This window comes from Elgaria multicarinata, chromosome 2 (genome assembly GCF_023053635.1).
Source record: "Elgaria multicarinata webbii isolate HBS135686 ecotype San Diego chromosome 2, rElgMul1.1.pri, whole genome shotgun sequence".
NCBI classification, from domain to species: domain Eukaryota; kingdom Metazoa; phylum Chordata; class Lepidosauria; order Squamata; family Anguidae; genus Elgaria; species Elgaria multicarinata.
Window position 1 is genome coordinate 41,406,636 of NC_086172.1, and position 19,120 is coordinate 41,425,755.

Here is a 19,120-nt window from a genome sequence, read left to right on the forward strand (position 1 = left end):
TGGGAGTCCGTTCGAACCACTTTGCTACAAACTGAAGTCGTGGTGATTATGGAGGTCTGATCTCGAGACAAGTTCTTGGCCGGTTCCTCCCCACCGCCACCCACCCGTGGCGGTAGCATCACCGGTCTTACTCTCGAATTAACACCGTCACTCGATGTCAAAGCTCACGAGAATAAAACTATTTAGGCGCCATCGCTATTAATGAGCGCCGCCAAGCTATGAAATTGGAGTCGTCTTTCCTAGCGGAACCCTTGAATTCGTAGGATTTCCTTCGCAAGAAGGAACGAGGGTTGGTGTGTGTGTGTGTTGGAAAGTAAGGCCACTTTTACTCAATTCAATTCTTTTCTTTCTTTCTTTCTTTCTTTCTTTCTTTCTTTCTTTCTCCGCCCCTTCTCTTCCACTTTTCTACTAGCGAGCTTTAAATCGGCATAAATCGATCTGTAACGCGACACTTCGGCCAGAAAGGGACACACATTTCAACCCTTCTTCCGCTTTTTGCCCTGCCATAACAGCGTTTTACACGTGGCGGCTGTAGGCGAAAAACCTCGCTTTTAAAACAAAACAAAACCGTCTTGTTGTTTTTAAATTGCCTTAGCGGCACAAATCTTGCATCCAGGGCCGTCTCCAGAAATTTGAAAGAGTTCTAACAACGGGTTGAAAGTAATAGAGAGTGAGGGGGGGTGGAGGAGGAGGAGGAGGAGGAAGAAGAGAAAGACAACGGCAAAATAGCCCAGGCCAAGAATTAAAAGTTTCTTCCTTTGTTTTTTGTTAGCCCTCAAACATGAACGATTTTAATCCATAAAATCTACATCGATTGAAAATTCGACCCGCACTGCTACAGATTTCGAAGTGCAGAGTTGACTTGTCTAAAAAGGGGTTTCTGCGCCTAATCTTACTGAGATTAGACAAGAAAGCGGCTGCAACACCAGCTAAAACCGTTTCCGGAATGAACCAGAAGTTCGCTTCTCGCTTTACAAACTCTAGATGGCGCTAATGAGTCAGAAATTATAAGACAACCCCCACCCCCCATATTTCTCACTCTCCTCAAAGGACTCAAAAGTGACTGTGAAACATAAAAGCAAATCAGAGTTTGCAGGGGTGGTTTTTTTGTTTTTTTTAATATGTTAAGAATTTTATTCCTTAAGAAAAATTGTAGCTAAATTATTCTCACTTAAAATAAACACTCATACCAATTACCCAAATAAGCCGGATTTACTGTTACATTTTCTTCATCTGCATTTTTGGAATGTGGAAATGTATCTTGAGTAAATACGGAGAACGGCTGCAAATAAAGTGGAGATACATCTGCCCTGTGTGTGTATATATGTGTGTGGTTTTAAAAAATAAATTTAAAAATCCGGAAAATAATGTTTTGTCTCAGTTATACAAGGATGCACACCTTTAAAACTTCATAGAACGAAATTTGGAAAAACATACATTTAGAGCCGGAAACGGTACCTACGGGGGGGGGGGGAAGGTAGATTTCCTGCGGAATCAGACTCAGGTCGGCATTAAATGCTCCTTGGTTATATCCTACCCCAGCTGTGTCAGTGCTAGTAAGTTGTCCCCGCCGGAAGTAACAATACACAGGGAATTTAAAAAGTGCAAGTAGCTGATCTCATATGGAACTGAAGTCATCCCACTCTGGCTGTGACTAAGATCCCGGGGAGGGGGAGGTTTTAAAGCATCCTTTCTCCCTATAGTGAAAACAGCATCCTTTCCTGTCCCCAACCCTCTTTCCGCGTGCTGGGTATTGTGTTCCTGGATTTCCAGCCCCTCGCTTAAGAGGGCAGCGAGTCTCAAAATAAGACAAACGCCGGGCTGTTTGCCGTGGTCTTTCCAGGCGGTCCGCGCTCATCCTTCATTATGCATAAAAGGACTGCAATGCTAAGACCTGCCAATTATTGCCCGTGGATTGTTTGGCTCTGTGTGTATGAGAGAGAGCGAGAGAGCGAGAGAGCGAGAGAGCGAGAGCGGCCCAGGAGCTCTAAAGTTTGCTCTCTTCTCTTCATTTCTGGGGAGTCTCTCAATGATGGACGTTTTCTGACCCGAGGGGGCAAAGGCAATGCAGAAAGGTCCTTGATCATTGAGCTGAGAATGGTAACCCTGGCCTGGCAGAAACTGGACCTCGACGGAGAGTCCTTTGATCTGTTTTATTACAGATGGAAAACAAAGCTGACTTCTGCCCAACACCCAGCGAGAAGGCATTCCTCAGAAACCCACAACAACAGCACAACTGACCGGGTGACTGGGTTGGTGTGTGTGTGGGAGGGGGGGGGGGAGAAGCCGCATCCTGTAGCTCATAAAGCCTCCCCTGTTTACTTTGCCCTTGCTCGAGCGTGTCCCCCCTCTCCACCCGCCCCCCTCCGTGGCCGTTGTCTTCCTCTCCTCCCGAACCCCGGACTCAACACACTCCAAAGCCAATAAAGCCAATAAAGCCCACTGACAGCGTGGACGAGCACCGGGAGTCGGCGGCGGAGTGGGTAGGGCGGGGTGTGTGTGTGAAGAGAAGTAACAATACTTCTCGCTTTACAAATGGGGTGGTGAAGAGAAGATGGATGTTCACACACTTAACAAGTGCTCCCTCTCTTCCTTCCCCCCCCCCCCGGACTTTAAAAAAAGTTAAGCTCACAACGTGAAGACGACAAGAGGATAAAATACACCAGCGGGGAAAAGGGAAAGGAGACGACACCGCTCTCGACCCGCGCCTCTAACGGATTTAGGCAAAAAGGTTATTCGCACCACCACCAAATAAATAAACAAATCAAACTGAAATTGCACTTTCTCCTCAAATTCTTACTGTCAGACCTTCCCAACTCTGCACCCTTCTTATACCCCTCTGAGAGACAATGTCGCCCCTGTTTCTGTGGCTGCATTTTACTACAATTATCGAGGAAAGCTAAATACCCGTCCTGCTAGACACAACAGATGCATTTATTCAGAGCTTCTTCAGCCTAGCCCGCACGGCTGCCAGCAAAATCTGTTTCCTAGATTTATGTAGCGGACAAAACTGGGCAGGCAAATTATCTATCTATCTATCTATCTATCTATCTATCTATCTATCTATCTATCTATCGTAAATTTCCATGCCCAATTTTGTAAAAGGCTTCAAATATATTTTATCCTTTCATGCTGTAATGTACAATCTAAATTAACTTTTCCCCTCCCCCTCCCCTCGTCTCTTTTTTCCCCATAAAGTAGCGCAATTAACAGGAGGTGTTGGGGGGGGGACGACGACGACACGAGGATTGGAACGATTTTCCTTTTTAAAAGATATTCTGTGACTGTTAAGTTGGTGGTCAGAAGACAAAAGGAGTGAAAATAATTTTCATTTCAATAATTGCCTTCTGGTCAATTTAACTGTGCCTTATTTTGAAAGAGCCAGTCTAAATGAGATTCCTGTCCCAAATGTGTTCCCAGGCCTTATCCCAGCCTTTAATTATTCCTGAGGTTTTTCCCCCCTTCCTTCAGAATAAGACGCTGCACTGCGTAATCACAAAGAAGTCAGAGAGCATCCTTGAACCTTTTCAATAGCAGAGCCACTGATATTCAAATAACATGCGAGGAGCATTTGACTGCATGGGGGACATAAGCATTTCCAATTCACTATTTGCATAGATCAACTGTCTTTTGAAAAGCAAAGGAGCAGTTGTCTGCCATAACATTAAAAAGCCCAGTTATCAAATCAAGTGCTTAGTTTGGGGAGGCTTTTAAAACGTTTACATTTTATCTCGCGTTGCCCTTTACCGTTTGACATGCAAATTTGGTGCAGTTAATTTAGACAATTAAAAGGATCTTCAAGGGAAGCTTTGTCACCGAGAATATTCTGAGGGTTTTCCCCGTGGACCAGCTGAGATAAAGTTGGCCAGAACAAATGATGTCTAGGAGATTAATTAGATATTTGATAAGACATGAATCTCTAATAAGGGAATACAAGGCACAGGGGGCTGCTATGTGCTCGAAGTCAAAATTAATAACATTTAACAAGGTTTTCATTTAGGCATGAAATGTCTTTTCCGGAGTATTGACTCTAGCGATTTATTCCCCCGGGATTGCCTTTCTCTAACCTGCGCAACCTTGTTGGAGACCTGACGGGCACCCTTTTTAATAAATGTTTGCTTGGCCCAGGTTTATCCTTCCTAAACCCTTTTAAAGGCATTCGGTTTATGAAAATCTGTTTCGGGAACGGGGATGGGGTTTTAAAGGTTCCCAGATTTCTCCTTAGGGATCTAGTACTGATCTTTTAAGCACAAGACAAGTCGCGTTAGCAAGTTGTATTTCAGACATCCTAAGATCGCAGCCCATTCAAATCAGGGCGACTTTTGCCAAAGACTTCAATAGGGAGAGATTTCTCACACTCGTGTTTTTAAAGGGGTTTGGCTTATTTAGATTTCTCGAACCTATTGCCTTTTGAAGGGGTTCTGATTGGCATCAGATCCTTAACGTTAATGGCGTTCCATATTTTAATTCGACTTTAATGTATTTACAGCACAACGCTAAGCATATTTATTCAGAACTAAGTCCCACTGAATTCAATGAGATCTAAGCCCTAGTAAGCATGTTTAGGATTGCAACCTTCATGTTATAATTTGATAGAATGTTTGGCAAGATATATGGTCTAAACAAGAGAAAGGCAATCGATGTGTGGGACTGATTGGAGTGGAGAGGGAGGAAATGAAACCCTGGAGTGCATTGTTCAGAGTCCTTTAATAATACCAAAATGAAAATATTATGTCAAGATTTTTTTTCCATTACAGATAAACGCATTTAATTTCTTTAAACAACCTTAACTTACTGGTGTGAGTGAAATATTAACTCAACATTTTAAATATCTTTTACATATATACTGACCTTCACAAAGTGCATCAGAAATAATAATAATAATTTAAAAAACAAAAACAAAAAACCTCCCCTGAATTTCAGGAATTCACCCAAAGAAATAAAAAATTAAAACCCGATCAGAATTGACATTTACAAGGGGGGAAAAGAGAACACAAATCCTCTGTGTCTATATGTCTGAGTGTGTGTCTGCTTTTTGGAACCCTATTTATACAGATGTCTGATGAATTACAGAGACAAGCTGCCTTCGACGTTTTCCAGTTTAATTTCCCACCTTGAGCCTTTGTGTGCGTGCGTGCGTGCAACTGGACGATTTCTCCTTTTTCGATATTAAATATAAAAGTGTCGCTGTAGATTTCATCAAATACGACTTGCTGTAATCTGCAGTAGATTTATACTTAGAACTATATTATAATAATCCACTCCAAAGAGCTGCATTTTGGTCCTAGGTGGCGGTTGGTGATGGTTGCTTTTTATTAGTTTGGCTTTGTTTAGTCTGCTTTTTGGAGAGGTGTGGGAGAGAAAGAGAGAGATCTCCAGCCGCTTCTATTGCTCTTCGCCAGGAAGATGAGGTCGTGTTTTCTTGCGTTGGAAACGGTTGTTTTGTCTGCGTCTCTGCCCTTAGGGCCGGGTTCAAGTCTCTCCAAACAGTCTAAAAGTCTAAAGCGCGCCCTCCACTTCACTTTTCACCCCCTCCCACCCCTCCCCCACCCCTCGAAGCTCCCGGGAAAGCGGAGCAAAAGTGGCGGTGCCGGGGTTCACGTCGGCTTCTCCCCCCCCCACCCCCTCGGGCGCGTCCTTTCGCTCTGGCGCTCTCCTTTGGCGCGCTTTCTTGGCGCGCTCTTGTCCCGCCAAAACTTCTCCCGCCTTCGCCGCCGCGCGCCCTCCCTCCCTCCCTAGGAGTCGTTGGGCCCCGCTGCGGAGTCCTTGCCTCGGCCCTCGTGCAGAATAAGGTCCGGCGACTCGGACCGCGGCGTCTCCAAGTTGCTGGCGTCCGTGTCGCTGTCGCTGCCCTTTTTGCCCCCGCCTCCCCCGTTGTGCGTCTTAATGTGTTTGCTGAGGTGGTCGCTGCGCATGAAGCGCTTGTTGCAGACCGGGCAGGCGAAGCGCTTCTCGCCCGTGTGAGTCCGCAGGTGCCGCTGGAGCTCGTCGGAGCGCGTGAAGCGCTTGCCGCAGAAGAGCCAGTTGCACACGAAGGGCCGCTCGCCCGTGTGCCAGCGCAGGTGCGCCTTGAGGTGCGACGTCTTGCCGTACACCTTGCCGCAGCCCGGGATGTGGCAGCTGTGCAGCCCTTTGCGCCGCAGGCTGGCCCCCGCCGGCCCTAAGCGCTCAGCCTCCTGGCAGTTGGGGCAGTCGCAAGTGGCCCGGCCCGAGTAGCGCCGGGCGGAGCGCGCCGAGCCTCCGCCCGCCGCCGCCGCCGCCGCGGCCCCCGAAATCATGGCGCTGGCGGCGGCCACCGCGGCGCTGGAGTCCGTGTAGGAGGGCAGCACGGGCTTGAAGCCCTCTTGGGTCAGCAGGTGCTGGCTGGTGGAGAGCAGGTGCGAGGCCGCGGTGGAGCCCAGGCCGGTGGAGCTGAAGGCCGAGTGCGTGAGCGAGCTGAAGTCAGCCGGGTTGTAGGTGCCCAGCTGCGAGTGGAGCGAGGCCTGGGGGGCGCCCGAGTGCAGCGAGCTCTGCAGGCCCCCGGCCGGGTTCTGCACCTCCAGCCACGAGCCCGGGTTGGTGTGCACGTCCCACCACGAGGAGGCCGCCCCGTTGGCCACCTCGCCCGCCGCCAGCGTGGAGTGGAAGCCGGACTTGTACCACGACTCGTAGGGGTGCGCCATGCCCACCCGCGGGTACAGGCTCTCCGCCGCCGAGCTGTGCACTTTGGAGATGAAGGCCGACTGGCCGCCAGGCTCCTGGGGAGACACCCCCGCCGCCGCTGCCGCCGCCGCGGCCGCCGAGTTGGAAAAGAGGCCGCTGTAGTCGCTGCTGAAGGCCGACGAGGTGGGCGACGTGGAGGCCAGGCAGAAGGCGCTGTTGGCTGTGCCGCTGCCGCTGGCGAGCCCGCTGGAGCCGCGGCTGGTGGCCACGGTGAAGCCGGACAGGCTGGAGCCCAGGTTGCAGCTGGAGGTGGAGCGTTTCCAGGGGTGGAAGCTGCCCTTGGCGAAGGCGCTCGACTCCGGCAGGGTGGTTAGCGGGCTCGTGTTGCCGATCTTATTGCAGGTGGCGGCCAGCATGGCCAAGGGTGTGGTTCCAAATCGTGGCTCTTCCTGTGAGGGAGACACAAAACGAGCCCGTCAGCCTCGCCCCCAAGCCCCTGATCTGGCGGACACACGAGCACGGCCCAGCTTCCTTCACCCCGGCGCTCGCAGAGGAGGCCCCCAAAGTTCCCAAGCCAAAAGTCTCCTCGCCAGAAGTTGCGCGCAATTGAGTCGCCTTATGGAAAAAGAAAAGAGAAAAACTCCCGTTTCGTTTCATCCCGCCTAGCTCGATCCAAATTTAGGACTTGCTCCCTGCCACTGGGTTCAGGAGAAACGCTGTAAACCGAATTTAATGATGACAGTCCAGGACACCCTACAACAGTCACAACATAAGCAAAAACAAAAGCAGGCATTAAAATAAATTTTAAAAGGCGCACACCTGATTTATCTTAAAGGCAGAGGTTAAATTTCCCTTTCCGTTCTTTTCTTGTGGTGGTGGATCAAACAAACGGGTCTTAAAAACAAGGATCCCAAGGGAGGGAGCGAAAACAAAACTAGATGCTCGCTAAAGCCTTTAAGGGTGAGGGATCTTGTTGGAAGAAGCGGCAGAAAACATAAAAACGGCTAGGAGAGCTTTCCTGAGAAGGTCGCCGGTAAATCTGAGACTGCGGGGGAAGCCGTTGCAACGCAATATATTTAAGGAGGGGTGGGGGACATTTGTGCCAGGACAAATCAAAGCGAAGTTGCGGGGTGGTGGTGGTAATACAGAAACAGGAATTTAAAGAGCTGCCTCAAGACTAGCCTTATTTTATCTTTCAGTTTGTTTCCACTCCTCCAGATGCGCAACCGCAAACTGCTCGGTGCAGCAGCAACAGTTCGGGTCGTTCACTCGTTCAGCTGCCCTTGGGGGGAGAATCCACCCACCCAACGACTCAGTCACACCACGAAACCCGAAGTCCGTGGGCATATGAAGCATCTCCTGACTTACCCCAAGGATAGACGTAGCCATAGCCAAGTCCCTTGGCTGGGTGGTGGGATTGGAAGGGGGGCTCTGCCTTGCGCGCAGACTGGCGGCCGTGCGCGAGGTCCTCCCAGCTTCCCGCTGTATTCCACTTGCACTAAGTACACTCCTGGCTCTGGACGGCTAAACTCAGCCTAAGTGTGGGGAGCGCCTGCTTTGAAGTACCGCTGGCTGGGGCTCTCGCCCAATGAGGCTGGAGAAAGAACAAGCAGGAGTTGCTCTGCAGCCAATCAGAAACTTGGAGATGCAAGAACCATGGCTCTGGGCGCGTGCCAGTCAAACGCATTAAAAAAAAAAGAAAGAAAGAGTGGGGGGGGGACACACTCACCAGTGCGCTTTGGTCTTTTAAAAGCATTATATTGCAATTAACTTTTTTTAAAAATAGAGCCTGGGTTTAAAAATGGTTAAGGCCGTGACAGAAGGGAACTATAGGGATGACGCTTCTTTTCCTCTAGCCATTTCTAGGATGGGGGGCAGAAAGGGCAAGGGGTGATGGCAGAAGGGCGAACGGGATTCTTGTAATTTACCCCCTCCCCCTTTCGTTGGATTTTTTTTTTTAATTTTTGCTTTATATCGCGAATATTACACAGCTCATTAATCCCTTCCTTTTTAAAACTGAAATACCGCTAAATATGCCGTGTCACATCAAGGGGCTGGCATCCGCCCCTTAGGCCTTCAACGGCACCCTGGTCTCTGTGGGGCACAGTCCTGTACAGCAAGCGCCCTACTACGAATTCCGAGGGGAGTGTTTGGAGAACATCAGGCGGTGGTGATGCGGTGATTCAAATGGTCACCTCGCTGGCAATGTGGTTTCTTTTTAAAATTAATTTATTGTTATTGTTGTTTTTATAGGGTTGGTATGTTTTATTTGGAAAAAGATTTAAGAAAAAAGCCACAAATCGCGACGGCCTTTGAATTCTAGAACACGGGGTGGGAAAGACTTCTAAGTCGTTTTGTTATATTCCTTTACCTGCAAAGAGCAGGTGTGCCGATGAGGAAAAGACTCAACCAATGTCAAGTTCGTAGCCCGCAGCGATCCTTCCTCTCCTGCCCCCAAATCCCCTGTGTGGGGAGGCTGGACTTGGGCCAATCTCCTTCTCTCCTTCCAGTCCAGACAGACACATTGTAAACGCCCAGGGTACTTTTAAGGTACTTTTATCTGCCGCTCCCTGCATGTGACCAATACCGTGAACTTCATCAATCGCACGACAGACCTTCTGATGGTCTTGCTGGAATGTGCCTCCAAGAAACTGAGTCAAACTCACCCTTTCCGTGGCCGGAGGGGGTGGAATCAACTCTAAAAACATAACACAACCACCACAACCACAACCACCACCAAGAACCTTGAGATGTTATCTGCAACGTTGGGTTGTTCCCTCGTTTTTGTCTGTCTGTTTATTCCTCACAGCAGTTAGGAAGGACAGAGATGGAGGCAAACTTCTGCTCTTCCCCCGGCTACATCTCCTTTGCTGCCACATCTGCTACATCCGAACCTCATCAGTTCGCAGATGCAAAATACACGTGGTTCAAAGGCAAGGCGGAGGAATCACGATTTATCCTCCCCCCCTACACATACACATACACACACACACACACACTCCTTTTCTTCTGTCATCATTTAAAGAAGAAGGCGCGCGCGCGCGCGCACACACACACACACACACACACACACTTGTATTAAAATAAGATCCGCCTCTTGTGCACGTCCTAAACTCACGATTCCCTTCCCAAGTAATTTTCACCAACAGCAGCGAGTAACAAGAGCCTTTGATTGCTTTCGCCCTGGAGTAACACGAAAGGGCACCAGAGTCCCTTCCTGGCCTCTGCTTTCGTCTGTACTGTTTTGTTTTGGGTAGAGTTGGTGAAGGTCGTCAACAAAACGCTAGGATTATGGAAGAGGGGGGAGAATCGCCCCCCTCGGCTGTCCCCAGATCTTTGCACGAGGATTTACACTGAGCAATGGGGCAGGTAGGGAGGAGGCAGGCGGTGTAGGCGAATAGCAGAAAAAGAAGAAGAAGCCGAGGAGACCTCACTCAAGGCGGCTGAAGCAGCGTGTGTATGCGCTATTGAAAACGGTGGGGGTGGGGTGAGGGTTTGGAAATCCAGCAGCCCCGCGAAGTTAGGTGGGGGGTTCCACAGGGACATAGGGCCAGAAGCCTTCACCCAACAGGTGACAGCTTCCTCCACCCCTCTTTGTAGGGAGGGAGATGAGCGCTCCTGTTTATTTATAGCAAACCCGCCGTTGCATTTACTAATAGAGGTGATTGCTAAGTGGCACTGAGGCGTTCTGGCCAACCAGGGGGCAGCTCGGGGTGGAGAAATAGAGCGCCTTCTCCCACCCTCTCTTTAAGGAAGGCTGACAAAGTGATAAATAAGATAATCCCTCTCTATACCACTTGGCAAAGCGGGGTTGGTTCTTTTCCTTTTTGTTTTAATCACTCATCATAAGCCAGGGTCTGTGGGTACCCACCAAATCCGCTTCTCATCGTTCCCCTGAAACACACACACACACACGAACAATACGCGCCCTTTCCCCAAAACCTAATTGCATTTTTTCCGCCTTGTTTTTAAACGCGCGGGGTGTCGGGGGTGTTTGTGCGCTATGCGTATTAATCCACTGATTCTTCGTCGTAAATAAAAGTAAGTGAAATTGACTAGAACGGTTGCGCACGTCTGCAAAGGGAAGGGAATCAACCCAAAGCTGAAGAGGCAGGAGAGAGCGTCTGCTTCCAAATCCTTGGGGGGGGGGGGGGGTCAAGCATTTTCTGTCAGATTTCTTCATACTCCAAAAATCTAGTTTTTAAACAAAGATCAGCGTGTTATGTGTAAGTGTTGAGCTGACTGTTAAAACATTTGGGGGGGATAATGACAATGTAACAAAGGGCCTGCTTTGGAGTGAATCATCACCCTTTTAAAAGTTAAAGCAATTTTCAGGAGAATGGCTTTCAGCAACCGCTTTACATTATTCAAAACGGCCAAATAATGCTCTATTATAGCGCCTGAATGCTGCCAGTCAGCCCCTAAGTGCAATTTGTGCAGAGGCTCGGTGCCTTATCTCTACTTCTTTATAAAGAGGTGAATATAAAACAATTTCTTCCAAACCCAGACAGAGAGTACGAAAATTGCTTCCCCTTCTGCAATCAGGGCAATTTAACTGGAGTGCAATTAGCACTATTAAATGTCGATTCTGCATAAACAAATCTGACTAAGAAGCGAAAGTGGGGTGAGAACCTCCTATAAACTGAACTGATTTTTTCCCCTAAAATGTATGTATCCGGGTCCTTTACAATTGATCCGTGACGTTTTTGTCTCGGAATATATTTACATCGTAAATACAGGGTGGCTAAATCAACATGCATCTCTCTCCCCCCACCTTCCCTCAAATCTCAATATGAATACTAATAAAGAAGAATGGTCTAATTAAAGGCGTCGTTCCTCCTCCCTTTCAGCAAATTTGGTTTCCCAGATTCCACCCCCTCCCTTTCATGAGTCTTTTGATCTGTAGCAACTCCTAAAGTTGATATCTTCAGGAGGTAGAACTGCGAAACAATTGGTTCATTAGAGATAATTTGGGATGGGGTGGGGGAAGAGAGCGTATAGGTTCATATTCTAGAGCCCTCAGATGAAACGGTGCTTTTCTTACCATCGGGTTTTTTAAGCTATTCCACATCAATCGATTGAAGACCAATTGTTGTTAACATACCCCGGGAATCTGAGCATGAGAGAGATGGAGTTTACCCAGGGACTGGTGTGTGTGTGAGAGAGAGAGAGAGAGAGAGAGAGAGAGACCTTTCCAGAAGGTGCAAATACAAGATCCGCCAAACAGATGAGAAGAACACCCCCCATCATTTGTACAAATTGCATCCTCCTCCTCTCCTCCCACCCCACACTCTTTTTAAGCCACAACACTCTCCTCTCTGAACCTCTCCCTGTCTCAATTATGTTTTGCATTTACATGATACAGAACCCGCCTCTGATTTACTAGAGGAGCTCAGAGGGGGGACAAATTAAGAACTTTAGTTAAGAAAAAGCCTTCCATTCCGTTCTCTCGCAGCGCTAGATAATAAAGGGGCGCGCGCCAGGGTGGTTGTTAATAAAAGCGGGGGGGGGGGGCAGGGGGGAGGAGGCGCGCAGGCGGGCGCCAGGGAGGTTGCATGGGTGGGGGAGAGGGAGGGGAAAGTAGACCCGGGTTCTCTCGCAGAGTCCCGTGATGTGGAGAGCCTTCCTTTCGGCTCTCAAGAGTTTGTCGTTTGGAGGCAAGGTGTAGGGGTGGGGGGCGCGGAGCTTGAGATTAGAGGGAAATCTCGCCTTCTGGTTAATAAAAAGAACAAGAGTTGGAGGAGAGAGAGAGAGAGGAGGAGGAGGAGGAGGAGGAGGAGGAGGAATAGGAATCCAGGGATCGTGGAAATTATAGGGGAGATTATGGGGCTCTCCAAAGATCCCTGCCCGAGCGTTCATTTTCTATCGGTGAACACAGCCCCCTCCCTTCCGCTGCCATCCCACCCACCCCCCGCAAACGAAGCCCCGAAAGCGGGAGCATTTTGATGGACGGCTCTTTCATCTCGGCCGGGTTAGGGGAGGTGGCAGCGGCGGCGGTGGCGATCTCTCTCGCTGCCCTCGAGGAAACCTGCGGGATCACGGCTGGCTCTGAAGCGCCTCTCCAAACATTCGTCCCTCGAACGTGTCGTCGTTCCTCTCCACCCACGCTTTAAATCAGCTTGGGTGGATTTGGATGAGGCCCCCGCAACAACTCCCCCGCCTTCCTCTTCCTCCTCCTCCTCCTCCTCACTTCTGCAGCAGGCACGTGAACAATTAAAAGGGAAGACTCTGTTGTGTCAAAGGAAGGTGACTGGATGATGATTTTAATTACTACAATTATTGGGGATTATTCAACAAAACGTCTTTAGGCTTGTTTACGGCGCCGAGAGGAAGGCGTCGAAGGGGCAGCCGGAGTCTGGAAGGGTGGCTTGGGGCGGGGGGGGGACCCACCCTTGGCAAACCCCCAAGGCGGCCCGGCCGGGCTGGAGCGACCCCCTCGGCCGGCCTCGACCGCAGGAGAAGCCCAACGGCGAGGCGGCGTCCAGGCAGCTTTGCGGATGGCGGAGAGAACACGATGGCGAAGGCCCGACAGGCGCCCGGGTGGACGGGCAGCCGCGGCCCAGCGAACCAACCCCAGGCGTCCGGAGGCCCAGCTCTGCGCCAGGGCAGCGATGGCGCCGTCTAGGAACGATTTGCGGATCTCCTGCTAGCAACTGGACCATGCTTGGAGTAGAGTTGGAGCCTCAAGGAGACGCTCCTTTGGCTCTGCTCGCGGCCTTACACTCAAAAGCAAGTCGCAGAACCGCAAAATTAGACGGCACCCCCTTTAATTCTCCCCTCCCCCCGCCATGGAGAGGCTTGATTAATTCATGAATGTCAGAAACCCACTTGCTGCCAGGCCAGCCACTGATGCAGGTCCTAGGAAGCTGCCCTATACTGAGCGAGACCACTGGTCCATCGAGTCCAGCATTGCCGACACCAGTGGAGGCTGGTGGCTCCGATTTCGGTGGGGCTGTGAATCCATTCTGGGTTTCATTCAGAACCAGCCAGAACTCTGAAGGAGCCATCCAAGGCGCTGCACCCTATCTTCAAAATAGTTTTAACACCTTGGACAGCTCCTTTAGAGTGCTGGCTGGTTCTGACTGAAAACCAAACTGGAATCACAGCTCCATGGAAATCAGAGCCACCAGCCTCCACTGGTTTCAGGCAGGAGTTTTTCCAGCCCTACCTGGTGATGCGGGATCCCCAGGGCCCCTGTATTCCCTGCAAGTGTATACAAAGCCAGTGTGGTGTCGTGGCTAGAGCAGCATCCCCCAACTTGATGGTGTCCTCTAGATGCTTTGGACTTCAGCTCCCTTCAGGGTGGGAGCTGAAGTCCAAATGCCAGGAGTTTTTCCAACCTTATCTGTCCAATGCATTGGGAGGGCAACGAGGTCTCATTGGCAGGCCTTGGGCCTACCACTCTCTCTCAGCCTAACCTGCCTCACAGGGTTATTATGGGGGGATATTAAAAAGGAGGTGGGGGGAGAGCTGCTGCTGAGCTCCTTGGAGGAAAAGTGGGATACAAATTAATGAATAAATAAACGAAGTGCTCCCTGTGACTTAAGCCAGCAGGCCGGGGCAAAGGGATGTGTGGCCCACTCACAGCGTGATTGCGCAAGTGTGTCTGGGGTAAGTGGTCCTCCCAGGAAGCCTTTAGAAGAAGGAGAAGCAGCCCCTTGCAAAGGTGCAGCGGGGGGGGGGGGGGAGACAAGACTGTCCCATACAGTAGAAACAAACAAAACCTGTCCCCACCATCACACTGACCACCTCCCTTTCATCTAGAGAGAACCCCGCAACTCTATTCTATAAAACCATTGGATCTTTGTCCAATGTGGGCTCCCTCCGAAATGGTTTCCCAAAATAAACCTGGTTTTGAGGCAGGCCTTGGCATTAAGGTGGCCAGGTGCAAAAGAGGACAGGACTCTGGCACCTTAATCATTTTTCCGAAGAGAGAGTTCCCGCAGTTGTGACCTGCGTGGCAAGACACCCCCCCCCCCGCCGAAATGCCCTCTGCTACACAACTGTTACAGGTGCAGGAATCCTCTCCCCTCCCCTTCCTGCGTTTGGCCACTCTACTTGGTGCCGATCTGGGTTTCATTTCATCATGGGTTGGGTTGGTATGTGTCAAAGCCCTGGGCAGGAAGTCTGGGAAAGAGGTTCCACTGGAATTCAGTGAGGCTTTCTTGCAAATACGCTGTGCAGAGCATTGCCCCGGGGTCTACCAGTGGAGGCTGGTGGCTCAGATTGCGGTGGGGTTGTGTATCCATTCTGGATTTCACTCAGAACAAGCCAGAACTCTAAAGGAGCAGCCCAAGGTGCTGAACCAACTCCCCCAAAATAGGTCCAGAACTTTGGATAGCCCCTTCAGAGTTTTGGCTGGTTGTGAGTGAAACCCAAAATGGATTCCCAGCCCCACCGAAATCGGATCCACCAGCCTTCTCTGGCATGTCCTGCTCTGGGGCTGCTGGCGTATTTTTTTAGTCCTTTCTTGACGAAGGAAGAGCGCAGGACCGTAGCCGTTCCAGCTTCCAGTGGAATCACGAGGTTAGGCTACAGTGGTTAGAGCAGCCTCTGTAGACTAGCCCTCCACGTGTTTTGGACTACAACTCCCATCCGTCCCAGCCAGCGAGCAATGATTAAAGGAGTTGTAACCCCAAAGTTCAGGAGGTCGCCATGTTGGGGAAGTCTGGGTTCGAGTGAGTGCTTGGCTCCCAGCGTGATCTTGGTCAATCACTTTTCTCTCAACCTAACCTAGAGGAAGGAGAGGCACCGCCCTGGAGGAAGGATGGCATAAGAACTGGACACGGGGACACTCACACACAGAATCGACACGCTTCTTGAAAGCGCTTCTTGAAAGAGTTTCCCATGATGATGATGATGATGATGATGATGAACATCATCATCGACGATCTGGCCTTGCACGCTGCATTATTTCTGTCGCTGTCCTGGCCTTGAATTCAAATTATGGTGGAGCGATCAGAAAGGCTGGCTTGGGACTTGAGAGATCTCTCCCTCCTTCCTCATATCTCGGGGTCGAATGGGGTTATTATTTGCTGAACTTTGCAAAAATGCTTCTCAGCTCACCCAGGGTCGTTTTATTATCTTAGAAGTTTTTTTTTAAATTATTTTTATTTTTAAACCAAGTAACCTTTAATCAGAATGGAGGGTCTTCGTTGGTTTGTTGGTTGAAGGGTTGCTGTTGTTTAATTTGTGTTTTTTTTTTAAATGTGCGATCGGATGGTTGTCGTGTGGGATTTGTTTGTCTTTGGTGCTGCGTACGCCGCCCTGGGGTCCTGCGGCTGAAGGGGCGGCGTATACCTTTCAGAAAGAAAGAGAGAGAGAAAGAGAGAAGCCAGCACCAGGGCCGGGAAGCGTTGCAGGCGGCGTCGGAAGCCAGCCTCCCCTTCCCATTGCTCTCCCTCCCTGCTCATTTGTCCCCTTTCCGCGTCGTGTCATTGGATCTCGAGCGTAAGGTGAATTCCAGCGCCTCCGATCGCCAAGCGTTTCTCCTTCGAAGGGCGGCGGCGGGGGAAGGAGCCTTGCAGAAGTATTTGCCTCGCTGTAATTAGGAGTCTATTACAAGCCATTAGATTGATCAATGTACCTTAAACAATGCGAATGATTTATACGGCCGGGAGCCCTTCCCTCCCTTCCCCCCCCCCACCCACAACCTTTGCTTTGCACCCATTGTAATGTTCCAGCAGCCCCCCTAGCACTTGAGAGTCATCCGTCAAGCTTGAAGCCACAGAAGAAGGCTGTTTAGAAAACCGACGAGGAAGGAATTGGGGGGGGGGGGGGGCGGGCTTGGGCGTCTGAGTCTGTCCAGTTTTTCAACTTGCCGCTTTTGTTTTGTTTTTCTGCCTTTAGAATGGCCTTCCCCCAACTTGGCGCCCTCCGGACAACAACTCCCATCATCCACGGCACGCTGGCTAGGGATGATGACAGCTGGAGTCCAACGCAGATGGAGAGGGGCAGGTTGGGGAAGGCTGCTATACACACTTACCTGGGAGTAAATCCAATTGAATTCGGTGGGGTTTACTTCCGAGGATCGGGCTGTGAGCCTCTCGTTATTCAACAGGACTTACTATTGCGTGGGCTGTCTTCTGCTAGCCATTGAAGCCTAGAGAAAAGGAAGCGAGGGCTTCCAGCCATCTCCGTTCAACGCTAGAGCCACTGACGTGGGTCAACGGGTCTAGCAGTAAACTCAACGGGTCTTCCCCCTGGGAGTAAGGCGTGAATAGAATTGCACTCAAAACGCTGGGACTGTTTAGATCAGGGATGTTGTTGGACTACAGCTCCCATCATTCCTCACTATGCTGGCTCAGGCTGATGGGACTTATAGTCTGGAGGGCCACATGTCCCCCACCAATGGTTTTAGGGGCTGAACCTTACAGCGCTATCCTCTGCGCAGAAGTCAGTAAGCCCCACTGAGTTCAATAAGGCTCGCCCCCCCCGCCCCTCCCCCCTTCCCGTAAGTGTGTTCAGGACTACAGTCTTAGACGGCAGCCCGAAACTCACCGAGAAGGGCGTAAATCCTCTTGCATTTAGTGCGACTTACTTCGGAGTAAATATACGTAGGCTCCTGCTGTTAAAAAGCAGGAAAGCAAAAAGGGAGGCAGAGAGAGAGAGAGAGTTTCAAAGCAAGTTCCCGGGACTGGCTGCCAAGTTTCCGAAGATGTTCTAAAGAGGGGGGGAAACAACAAACAAATAAACAAACAAACACAGGCAACTAACCGGGCTTTCAACTCTGCAAAGTGGAAACGGATGGGGACGGTACAAAAGCGCGCTCCGAGTTGGCAGCCGTTCAGACAGCTGCGAGCATCTCAGCCGGCCTGTGGTGGAATGTCTGTCCACACCACACGGATGAAAGCGAGGATGCTGCAGTCCTATGGCTGCTTCCCTGGCCTTACTTCTGAGCAGACATGCCTGGGATCGCAGCTGGAAGCCGGGCCAGGCTCCAGGACCCGCACAAGCAACGAGACACAGGGTCCATGTGCCCCTTCCTGTTTATTTCCAGCCCAGATGCCGACACACCATCTACACAGCCTTCCCCCAAAGTGGTGCCCTTCAGAGTGTTTGGACTACAACTCCCATCATCACCCAGTCACCATGGGCATTGTAGTCCAACACATATTATGGGAATTGTAGTCCAACCCCCTCTGGAGGGTGCCACTTTGCGGGAAGGCTGTTCTCTGGGGAGGGGGTAGTGTTCCTAGGATACCATCCGTTCCAGGATCACTGGATGGTTGAAAGCATTATTAAAGACAAAAATAGTAAGTATATAGAAGGGCAGGTCCTGCTGAAGAAGACACAACATGGCTTCTTCAAAGGCAAGTCCTGTCTCACTAATCATTTAGAATTCTTTGAGAGTGTCAGCAAACATGTAGATGGGGTGACATTGTTTACTTGGACTTCCAAAAGTCCTTTGCCAAAGACTCCTGAACAAACTTAGCAGTCATGGAATAAGAGGAGAGGTCCTCTGATGGATCAGTAACTGGCAGAGAGCAGAGAGTAGGAATAAATGGTAAATTCTCCCGACAGAGGGAAGTAAATAGTGGGGTCCCACAGGACGATCCCTGTGGGATCCCACTATTTACTTCCCTCCATCAGCAAACTTGGCCAAACTTGGTATTGGGACCAGTTCTTTTCAACTTGTTCATAAATGATGTGGAATTAGGAGTGACCAGTGAAGTGGGCAAGTTTGCTGATGACACCAAATTATTTAAGGTTGTTCAAACACAAAGGGATTGTGAAAAGCTCCAGAGGGATCTCTCCAAGCAGGGAGAGTGGGCATCCAAATGGCAGATGTGGTTCAATGTAAGCAAGTGTACAGTGATGCACGTTGGGGCAAAAAACCCCACCTTCAAGTATAATCTGGTGGGATCTGAGCTGGCGGTGAACGAACAAGAAAGAGATATTGGGGTTGTGGTGGACAGATTGATAAAAATATCAACCCAGTGTGTGGCTGCTGTAAAGAAGGCAAACTCCACGTTAGACATTATAAGAAAAGGAATTGAGAATAAAACTGCCAGTATCATACTGCCTTTATACAAATCTATGGTGCAACGACACTTAGAATACTGTGTACAGTTCTGGTCCCCACATCTAAAAATATATATTGTAGAGCTGGAAAAAGTGCAGAAAAGGGCAACTGAAATGATCAAGGGGCTGGAGCATCTCCCCTATGAGGGAAGGTTACATCAACTGGGATTGTTTAGCTTGGGGGAAAAAGGAGGCTAAGTTGAGACATGATAGAGGTGTACAAAATTATGCATGGTGTGGCGAATGTGGATAGGGAGACATTTTTCTCCCTCTCTCAAAATACTAGAACCTGGGGTCATCCCATGAAGCTGATTTTTGGGGTGGATTCAGGATAAATAAAAGGAAGTACTTCTTCACGCAGTGCGTAGCTAATTTATGGAACTCACTACCACAGGATGTAGTGATGGCCACCAATGTGGATGGCTTTAAAAGGGGTTGGATAAATTCCTGGAGG

General features: G+C 49.9%; 1 protein-coding gene across 1 annotated transcript; it reads right to left on the reverse strand.

The window, feature by feature from the left end:
• Positions 1 to 5,735: 5,735 nt before the first annotated feature.
• Positions 5,736 to 8,031, reverse strand: SP9 (Sp9 transcription factor). The gene is made up of 2 exons (XM_063118306.1): positions 8,011 to 8,031; positions 5,736 to 7,091 (listed from the first exon to the last, which is right to left on the reverse strand). Exons 1-2 carry the CDS (start codon positions 8,029 to 8,031, stop codon positions 5,736 to 5,738), a joined length of 1,377 nt encoding a protein of 458 aa, XP_062974376.1.
• Between the last annotated feature and the right edge of the window lie 11,089 nt (positions 8,032 to 19,120).